General features: G+C 32.7%; 1 protein-coding gene across 1 annotated transcript in view; it reads left to right on the forward strand.

Moving 5' to 3' along the window:
* Nucleotides 1-252: 252 nt before the first annotated feature.
* The window catches only part of LOC149134189 (uncharacterized), a 39,327-nt gene continuing 27,563 nt past the window's right edge, over nt 253-12,016 (forward strand). Inside the window, exon 1 of the mRNA XM_089358199.1 lies at nt 253-645. Within this exon, the coding sequence (XP_089214325.1) occupies nt 253-645 (393 nt within the window). The remainder of the gene's footprint in view (nt 646-12,016) is intronic.

Genomic DNA, 12,016 nt, shown 5'->3' on the forward strand with positions numbered 1-12,016 from the left:
CAAGCTTCTTACCACACAATCATGCCAATATACAGGGTGCATAAGATATTTTACTATAGCAGCATATTTATCAACTTAATATTTTCTATATTTCAGAATTATCAATGGTAGACTCTATGATTACACAAGAAATGAAGAGGCACACAGTCATCATGGCTATAAAGGCGGAACATAGTAATTTAGAAATAGCACAATTTTTAAAAGTCATTAGATCCTTCGTCTACAAGATTCGTAAGGAGTTAGAGGACAGAAATGTATCATCAGTATCAAAACGTAAGAAACATTGTAGACACACTGACACTATTAGAATTTATTCAACAAGTAAAGCAGACCACTGATGACAATCCCAGAAGATCCATGAAGTTAATTGCCAAAGAACACCATGTGTCAGAAGGAACAATCCAAAATGTTGTCCACAAAGACATCACATACAAATCTTATCTGATGAGAAAAGGTCATTTCATGTCAGAAACAGTGAAGGAAAATCTTTTAATCAGATCTAAAAGACTCCTAAACAAACTTAAAAATCCAGTAGAGAAAGATATCATTTGCTTCTTCTTGGATGAGGAAAACTTTCATCAAGATCAGAAAGTAAACAGAAAAAATGACAGATGGCTATATGCAGACCCTTCAGAAGTTCCAAGAGTAATACATACAAAATTTCCTGCAACTGTCATGGTTTTGGTCGTTGTCAGCAATGAAGGACATGTGATGCCTCCTCACTTCTTTCCACAAGGTCTTCGAGTAAACTCTGCTTCCTACATAGACGTTCTGAATAGAGTGGTTAAGCCATGGATTGATAATGTACACAACGGAAAACCTTATGTGTTTCAACAAGACTCGGTACCATCACACAAGGCTACAGCTATACAGGAATGGATGATGGAAAATTTTCATGACCACATAACCCCCAACATTTGGCCTCCTAGCTCCTCAAATCTCAATCCATTGGACTACTATGTATGGAGCATAGTTGAGAAAGAGGTTAATGAGCACCCTCATAACACCAAAGAATCTATGGTCAGAGTAATGTCCAATATGAACACAGACCATTTGATCTGGCATGTAGGTGATTCAGACCTCGCATAGAAGCTGTTATTGAAGCTGAAGGAGACTTTATTGAGAAAAATATTGAAACAATATGTTTATTCTTATCCTCAAAACCTTTTTCAGTAAGAAGGCATTATTGTCTGTTTCTAAGAGTCATTTTTATGTAAGTATATAACTGGCCTCAAATACCTTATGCACCCTGTATATATATATATATATATATATATATATATATATATATATATATATGTGTGTGTGTGTGTGTGTGTGTGTGTGTGTGTGTGTGTGTGCGTATGTAAATATGCATGAGTATGTGTGTGATGTGTGTGTGTTTGTATGTCTGTATGGAGTTGCGTAAACAAGGGGATAGATTGATAAATTGTTATATTTAATAAATTACAACAAAACAAATTCAAAAATTTGACATACATGAGATTTCAATAATTAATTATTACTGTTTAATAAACTTGCTTTATTTATTTCAATTTGTCATAAACAACAACAACAAAAACACATTTCAAAATGAAATAACTTAATAATAATTCCATTTTATAATAGGAATATTTCTTAGAATAATATAATCAGAAAATTTCTTCTTCAAACAAATAAAAGAATTCTTAACTATTAGTGGTATCCAAACACACATACAGATAATTAACCATTAGAGATTTAGTGCCAAAACATTATGTGTGCTTTCCTTTTACTCTTTTGTTAGTTTCAGTCATTGAACTATGGTCGGTCTAAGGCATTGACATGACAAGTGGAGTCAACTGGAATCATTGGCAGGCATTTTCTGGCAAGAAAATCATTTAAACTTCAAAAACGTAAAATAGTTAATTTGTTTTAATACAGGTAATACTTTATCTTTTATCTTTTACTTGTTTCAGTTATTAGACTGTAGCCAAGCTAGGGCACTGCCTTGATGGGTTTTAGTCAAACAAATCAACTCCAAGGACTTTTTTGCCTTTTTAAGCCTTGTACTTATTCTATTAGTCTCTTTTGCTGAACTGCCAAGTAATGGGGACATAAGCAGACCAACACCAGCTGTTAAGCAGTGGAAGGGGACCAACACAGACACAAGTGCACACACATACATATGTACAATGGGCCTTTTCAGTTTCCATCTACCAAATCCACTTACAAGGTTTTGGTCGGCCTGAGGTTATAGTAGAAGACACTAGCCCAAGGTACCTCACTGTGGGACTGAACCCAGAACAATATTGTTGAGAAGCAAGCTTCTTACCACACAGTCATGCCTGCGCTTACACAATCACGCCCACTTACAGGTAATGTATGTATTTTTGATTTATTTGTATGGTAAAGTATGAAGACAAGTTTGATGCAATGTTAACAATATGGATGGTATTCAAGCAAATGATATGCATACATAACACCATAATACTAAACACACTTCTACGTGAAGCCATGTATTTCATTTCCCTCTCCCCAGGCTCCAAAGAATCTAAAAGACACTGCAAATAATAGGCTTCAACGATCTCAACCCAAGACAAAAGCTTGAACAATAAGTTGAGGAGAATATTTCAATTGGAAATCAAAATATAACTTGCTACTGCTTTTGAATAACTGACATCTTATTCTATATCATGAGAACAATATTCATAGATACACACGCATGCATACACACAAATATTTGCATATATATATATATATTTAGAAATATATATGTATATGGGGGTTGTATCTATATATAGAGAGAGAGGGATAAACAAATTAAATATAACAGCTTGGGTTTGATATGCATATATGTATACATGCAAACAGAGAGAAAGCAAAGACCAAAGACTTTCAGATGAGGAATATTTAAGTATAAATATATAGATATTTATAGTAATAGATCAAATTTACACAGTGTACAATTGACAGAGAAAATTAAAGGGAAAGAAGTAAGGAGTCATAAGTTGAACAGGTGTTATAACCCAAGCTGTTACATTTAATTTGTTTATCCACATAATTGTCTCCCTATTTGCTCACTATGATTCCTCTTATAGTTAATCTTTACCCCCACTTAATTGGTCCCTTGTAAAGACATCAGAGCCTAAGTTCAAATCATTTGAGTGTTTCTCAGTATTTTCTTTACTGAGAATCTCTGGATCTCATCCTTGATTTTTTTACACACACACACACACACACACACACACACACACACACACACACACACACACACACACACACACACACAAACACACACACACATACACATGTCAAAAGTAAATAAACACCCTTTAATGCCATCTAAAGAATCTCAGATCATTTTTAGCTGTGTGACAAGGAGCCCCATCTTCCACTAATAGTCTTCTTTAATCATTTCACCAATAGAGAAGGTTGTAAGGAGTCCTTTCTGCAATATGAACACATATTTATCTGAATTTATGTTTCCCTCACACTACATCAACTCAGAAAACTCATTTAAGAGCATGCTTTACTAATACATGAGCTCCTTCAAACACTGTCACAAAGCACCAGTGACATCATACATCATCAAGCATGGCATTACTTGTCACTTCTTTTACCAAATATTATGTATTAAGTGAAGCAAAGGACAAGAGTCACATACACACAAACACACACACATATATATACATATTATATATATAGCTATTTATATATATCTCTATCTATCTATCCATCTCTCTCTCTCTCTCTCTCTCTCTCTCTCTCTATATATATATATATATATATATATATATATATATATATATATATATATATATATATATATATATATATATATATATAATATATATATATATATAATATATATATATATATATATATATATATATATATATATATATATATATATATATGATGATATATGTATATGTATATATATATATATATATATATATATATATATATATATATATGATGATATATATATATATTTATATATATATATATATATATATTTATATATATATATATATATATATATATATATATATATATATATATATATATATATATATATATATATATATATGTATATGTATGAGATAGGAAGTATGATTGTTAATTCCTCATGGTTGAAGATACAAGGAAAGAGAAAAGATGAAAAACACAGAAGATTCGTTTTACATGATTAACAAATATATTAGAATCATCATAGCAAAAGTATTATACAATATTATGCAAAATAAGATTTTTTTCTTCCAACATAATAACCAGTTTTGCTCACGCTTTTCAACGTTTGAGTGTTGAATACAATTCGGAGTTAGAGATTTTGTTTGCTGGGGGGGGGGGGGTAATTGGTAACCAAGGTATTTTTTAGTAAAGGGGAGGTAAATCTGTAATTTTAAATATTGATTTGTATTTGATTCTGGCTTATATCAATATTATATTCATTAGATGGGGTAAATCTTTACTTTTCAATATGGATTTATATTTAATTCTGGTTTATATTTTTCTATAAATGAGGCCTCTTTATTTAGTCACACTTGTGTTGAGGTCCAAACAGCAAATTGATATAACGGGGTGATTAGGAACTGTGGTTGCAGTTGTTCTGCACATCTGTCAATGTGTTCACTGGGATATATCTGGCAATATTATGAGAAAGATATCTGTTGTCTGTGGACTCTATATCTTCATCTGATGGACATTCCTGTATACCCTATATAGTTTTTATGGCAGCCCAAGCATCTGATTACATAAATGAGGTTTTCAGAGGCATAAGGGCAACTGGATTTAACTTTGAATATTTGCCCTTGTCTAAAATGGAATTCTGATCATTCCAAAACATTGGGACATGTTCCGCAGTTAGGATAACCACATTTTTTTTACTTTTGCATCTGTTATTCTTGAGAATGATTTAGCATTTGTGAGGATCTTTAATGTTTTTGGTTGTTTACTGCTTTAAATAATTTTATGGTTACATAGAATTTCCTTCAGTTTGAGGTCCTTATGGAATATTGAGAGATTTTGGACAATGATGTTAAATGCTTCTTTGTTTCTGGGGTTGTATGTGGATACATAAGGTAGTGTTTTCAGAGTAGGTGTGTTATTGTGTTTGACTTTTCTTGATGTTTTTATGTCAATCGATTTTGCATGTTTAATCCCATCATTTATGAGTTGAATTGGGTAGTGTCTGTCCATGAGTACGTTTTTAAGCTCTTGCAATCTTAGTTCTCTGGTATTTTTTTCTGACACTATGGAGCAAATTCTTCTTGCAAGGTTGAAGGGGATATTTATTTTGATATGTCTCAAGTGGCATGAGCTAAATAATAGGTATTGTTTAGTGTCTGTGGCTTTGTAAAAAATGTCCATTTCTATTTTTTGTTTATTTTTTTAACCAGTATGTCTAGGAATGCGAGTTCTTCTTGATTGTATTCCATTGTAAATTCTATGTTGGTGTTAAAGTTATTAAGGAGTCTTTTGGACTCCAGGAGTTTATCTATGTTTTCGTTCCAGAAGATGAAGCAGTCGTCCAAAAATCTTTTCCAATTTTTCTTTATGTATTGGGAGAGAGGGTCACCATATTTTGAAAATGACTCCTGATATATTGTTATTTCAGGATAGCCTGTTGTTAGGTTGATAATGGTTGGTGCTGCCCTGGTCCCCATGGCAATTCTGAATTTTTGGCAATGAACATGAAACGGTTGTTTTGAAGAATGAATTTTATTGACTTGATTATGAAATCTTTGTTGATCCATTCTGGTATTTCTTCTGGATATTTGTCCAGCCAGAATCAGATTGCTTCTATTCCATAATTGTGGGCTATATTAGTGTATAGGTTTATCACATCAAATGAAACCATGAGTGTTTTTTCTTTGACCTTTTCTGGTAGGGGATTTAACATATCTAAGTCATCTCTACTATAACTTTTGATGTATTTTAGAAATGGTTTCAGGAGGATGTACGTGAGGCAACTTAGTCAATGTGTTTCACAGGATGGTCCAGTTATAATGGGCCATAATTTTAAGTTACCTGGTGCTGGTGTATGTATGTATGCCTTTGGTGATTTTTTGATGACTTCATTTATAGTTTGACTTTTGTGAATTTTTGAAAAGCTATAGAATAGGCTGGGTTTACATTTAAAGTTTGTTAAATAGTCTATTTCTTTTTTTGTTAAGTCTTTTCTGTGGATTTGGATTAGTGAAAAGAGGTTTTCCATTATTTTGGGGGGAGTGTAATCTTTGATTTTTCATAGTGTTCGTCATTGTTTAGCATGGATGCTACTAGATTTTTGTAGTATAATGTATCCATTACCACTGCTGTACTCCCTTCATCCACTTCTTTGACTGTTATTTCTTCATTGTTTTGTAATTCAGTTCCTTCCATAGGGTGGCGCTGAAGTTTGAAATGATTTTTTTGTTTTTGCAAGGTGTGGTAGGGTAAGTTTTCAATGGAATTGCAGAATTTGTGGAGATTTTTATTTCTTTCTTTGTGGAGGATGTGTTCACTTCTGTTTTTGACTAGTGTGATATCTTCATTATTATAATTGGCCAGTACATCTGTAAACCTTAATTTTCTGTAGAATTCTGAAACACTGTTCTCGACCTCATTTTGGTTAGCTCTACGAGGAGTTGGGGGTGAATTTTAGTCCTTTTGATAGAATATCGATCTTAGTGGTTAATAGAGATTCATATGACAGGTTAATTACCTTCAGTCTCTCCTGTGTATCAAGTTCCAACCTGTGTCCCATTTTCTCTGGTCTGAGGCTAAAAACTGTTCGTTGTGGTTGTGGTTGTGGTTGTGTTGGTATGAGTTGTCTGTGTAAATGTAGGGGTTTGGGTTGGGTGTATGGTGATGTTGTTGTCATGGATTGTTTTATGTGTATGGGTGTCTGAGGGTTCTTTGGTTAGCATTATATATATATATATATATATATATATATATATATATATATATATATATATATATATATATATATATTGTTTAATGTACACTGTACTAAAATAAGAGATACTAGTAGTTCCTTGACATTAAGACACGTGGTTAGTAGCTCTTATTTGAATTCAATGAACACTAAATAATATTTATCTCTCACTGGATGGAGTACTTTTTTGTTGATTTTACCTTAACAGAACAGTAATATATATATATATATATAGAAAAGAGAAAAAAGATATATATATATATATATATATATATATATATATATCTATATATATATATATATATATATATATATATATATATATATATATATATATATATATATATATATACATACATATATATATATATATATACATATATATATATATATATACAGGCATGGCAAATGTTCAGTTATTTATTATTTATGCTTGTATTTGTAGTTGAGTTGTTTGTTTTTTGTTGACCTTCTTGTGGAGGTGGCTGTTATGATGGTGTATCATTCTGAGAAAAACAACCACTGACATTAAAGATATATCCATAGATGCCAAAGACTGTTGACTAGATTCCATTTAAATACATTATACTGAACATTATCAAATGCATTTTATATGAACTGTAGGTTTGCCTTTACAGTTGTAATTCTAGAGTAGGGTTTTCATAATCCGATTTATTAATGTTAAGCTGATAAGAGAAAAACCACTCTTTGAATTTAGCATTTTCTCCCTTTTGGGCTGTTTGCTTTTTGTCGCTCTACTAATATCATCATGCTGTTCAGAATTACTTCAGAACAGAACATTGGAAGAGCCAGGGCTATTTATAAGAATCTAGTTCTTCATACTCAATGTAAATAAGGATTTGCATTAATCCTCTCTTTCGCCCACCAGAACTCGCTATTAAAAAAAACAATGTTAGCTGCAAACCAGCTGCAGTATCTGTATATCGATTGTGTGACCTATTAGCACTAGCAACTACATTTCTCTCACATTATATCCTTTTAAAACAAGGAAGTGTACACTGAATAGTGTTTACTTGGAAGTATTACATTTTGTAAAAATTAGATGAAGTGGACACATCTGTAGCACTTTTGATAGTAGATCTGCTTGATTACAACTAAATTAAACAACTTCAGTTAATAAATGTTTCAATAATCCACCATATGAGAAGCTCTACTATGTTGTTTGCATTAAGCACTCCATGTATTATATCTTACTGAATGTCTGAATTGCTTGATATATATATCTTCCTTAGTTTATAACATGGTGGAAATATTTTCGATGTTAGCTGTTTGAATTATAAATAAAATAAAACAGAAAAAATCTCAGTAGGATAGGGAAAATATATTTGTGTGTTATGTTACTATGCTCCTTCTATCAGTCTTCTCCACCCACTATCCCTGGGAAGGTCATGGGGATAAAGTCTCCATGTACCTCTTCCACAGGGTCCAATCAAAAGTAACTGTCATTGTATTTTCCAGCTGGATTCCCAAGCATGACCATCTGAGACTATGGGTATTATCCAACCATCTTGTTCTTAGTCTACCTCCTTAATGAAATGCTGTTGTGTACATTTATATATAAATAATAGTATTCTGTAGGTATCTGTCAGTCTCAAGAAACCATGGATCTGCACCAGAAGAAAATGTATCAGCTGCTGATGGTGGTGCAGCATCTTCTGCACCACACAGGCTAGGCAGACACGTCTACAATGACTGCACTTGAAGGAGTTCTCTACCAGTGCTACTGGTTTTTTCTTCTGTTGAGTGCACTTTTCTTTGGTACCCACTCAAATAATGGAGTTGATACTATCACCTAGTCTCTTCCCCAATATTCGCTGCCTTGTACCTAAGATAGAAATGAAAATTCTTCATTGATTGAAGGTTCATTAATCAGTGATGATTAAAATAAAACTGTATACATTTATATCTAGCACATTCCAATACACTCAAACATTTATATCTAGCACATTCCAATACACTCAAACATGAAAAGACTTATCTTTGGAAATTCTCAGGTGGGAAACTTCATCCTCTTATAAACTGTGTATGTAAAAACATGCAACTAGGCTGTGATGGAAGTCATAGGATCATAGGACACATGTTTCTGCATAATTACGCTTCATCAGCTGTGAGCAATGAATTCAGTATACATAGTTGATGAAGTTTATCAACACAGAAACACATGTCTTGTGGTCTGATAATGTCGATTAAAGCTCAGTTCAATGTGTTTTCACTCATATATTATCTATAAGGAGAGTATCTCTCCTGAAATAGTTTCCCCAGAGGTCTTTCCAAGTTTTAATATACACAAACATATTAAATGTAACTGTACACAACTATATTCTGCTCAAATTTTTCAATTTCTCTTTTCCCCTGTAATCTATTTAAACCATTGTTCATTGAATCAAAATTCAGCTTGTTTTGTTGGTCAACCCTAATCCCCAAATCCCATAATTTATTCATTTTCTGTTAAATCTATATAGATTTATTTCTTTATTGCCCACAGGGGGATAAACACAGAGGGGACAAACAAGGACAGACAAAGGGATTAAGTTGATTATATCGACCTCAGTGCGTGACTGGTACTTATTTAATCAACCCGGAAAGGATGAAAGACAAAGTCAACCTTGGTGGAATTTGAACTCAGAATGTAACGGCAGACGAAATGCCACTAAGCGTGTGTCCCTGGTGCTTGTATTAAAAACTATAGTACAAATCCTTTTTGCTAGGTTGAAAGGAATATTCATTCTAGTGTGTCTGGGGTGGCATGAGTTGAATGGTAGATATTGCTTGGAGTCCATGGGCTTATAATATATATCTGTTTCTATTTCGTTGTTAGATTTCTTAAAGAGGATGTTGAGGAAAGGAATTTGTTGATGGCTATATATATATGTGTGTGTGTATATATATATGTATATATGTGTGTGTGTGTGTGTGTAAGTGGATGAATGAATTATCCTTTGTTTACAGTTAACATGGAAAACTCAATAAACAGTTACCAGGGTAGCAAAATTCACTACCTATTCAAAGGTAGGAACTCCAGGTTAATGTGCAGTAATTTGTATAGTATAAGTAAATAAATGGAGTTAAAACCAGATGTTATTCAAATTCTTTTACTTTCGACATATTTTTTAAAGACAGCATTGGTTTTATTCCAAAGGAATAAACGGTGTAAAATAATGTAATCTTCTCATCAGGAAAGAAAGAGAACCAATCTCAACAACAAGGCATTATAATAATTTTGATGACCGCATAATTGATAAACAGAATGCTATTAAGTATTTTTTAAATAACCGTTAGTAGATCTGATGTCAAAGCTAGACCTTAGGAAGAGAAGGGGTAAAGAAGTAATAAGTAGAGAACAAATAAAGGAGAAATATAGAGGGATATGTTGGTTGAAAAAATATTCAAAGGCTTGGAAGTAGATTTCTCTATCGAAGTAGAGTGCAAGGTGAACTAAATGTTCAAACTATACAGACTGGTATAAATCACTTATATGAGCTAAAGGTGTGTTTTTGCCAATGCTTACATGTGTAAGATCGCTCTATAAGCGTGTTAACAAAGTGATTCTTAGAGAAGAGAATATGGAAGAGTTCAGAATTACAAATGTTACAGAATCCTTTGCCCTTGTCATAAGGGAAAGAGATGGACCCCCAAAAGGATGAAAGGTAAAATCGACCTTGACAGAATTTGAACTCAGAATGTAAAGCCAGATGAAATGCTGCTTAGCATTTTGCCCAGCATGCTAACGATTCTGCCAGCTCACCTTATTGCACATAAATTTTAGCAACAAAATCTTATGTACCCCACACCAGGGTCATATGGACCCCAGTTGAGAACCACTGATCTAAATAGAAAGTTGTTCCCATGAATGCAAATATGTGTGTATGTATGTGTGTATGCCTGTGTCGTATGTGCATGCACCAGCACTTGTGTGTGATGTGCATGTAAGTAAAATCTAATTGATGTGACATCTGTCACAATAGCTATCACTTACAATGCTCTGTTGGATATTTGAAATCTTTCTATTTACATGATGTTCATTTCACAACTGTAAAATCTTTATTCAGGCAATACAGTATTTCTCTTGATATTTTTGATGTGAATGAAATTCTTATTGTCTGGAGAATTGGGCCAGAAAATTCATTAGTTTCTAAAACGAGGAATAACGTAAATAAATAAAGGATCGATTGATTTCCTTTGCTTATTTTTAGTTTTTGTTATTTTTCTCATTATTTCTTCCCAATTACAGTTGACCTTATCATAGGCAGTTTTGTTTTTAGTTACAAAGCTGAAATTTGCACAAAACAATTATCCTTTCTTTAAGCATAGAGAATTACAAGTGTTTCCAAATTTCAAATACAGCTAGAAAATATTTGTTTAAATGATTATGTTATTTGACAGAGGTGAAACAGATTATATTGACAAGAGCAACAAATATCAGACTTGCCTGTAAGCCTCATCACATAAACCTCAACTTATTTTTATAATGTAATCTTAATGTTTATTCATTGTCAAATTTCTTTTTTCTTCTATATTTATTTGTGCTTCGTTTCCAAATGAATTTATTTTCCTTCTTTTATTCTTTTTCCTGTTTCAGTCATTCGATTGCAGCCATGCTGGAGCACCACCTTCAATGATTTAGTTGATCAAATTGACCCCAGCACTTTTTTTTTTTTATAGTTTGATCCTTAATCAATCTGGCTCTTTTATCAATCTGTTAAGTTAAAGGGAAGTAAGCAAACCAACACCAGTTTTCAAGTGATGGAGGCCCACACAAAGACACATATATATACATACAGGCACACACATGCACGCACACGCACACACATACACGCACAAACACACATATGACGGGCTTCCATTCAGTTTCTATCAATGAATCCCTGACAAGGCATTGGTCAACTCAGGAAATAATAGAAAACACTTGCTTAAAGTACTCTGCAGTGGATCTCAAAACCGTGCGGTTGTGAAACAAACTTCTTAAACACACAAGGATGACTTCTTTCTTTAAAAATCAATAAAATCTAATTGTAGACATGCAAATATTTTAAATTATATCTTGAGTAAATACTCTGACAACATTTCTGATGGTGAGAATAACAAAGGAGAGTCTCTAAATGAATGCAG

This window comes from Octopus bimaculoides, chromosome 9, assembly GCF_046866305.1.
Source record: "Octopus bimaculoides isolate indiv1 chromosome 9, ASM4686630v1, whole genome shotgun sequence".
Lineage (NCBI taxonomy): Eukaryota > Metazoa > Mollusca > Cephalopoda > Octopoda > Octopodidae > Octopus > Octopus bimaculoides.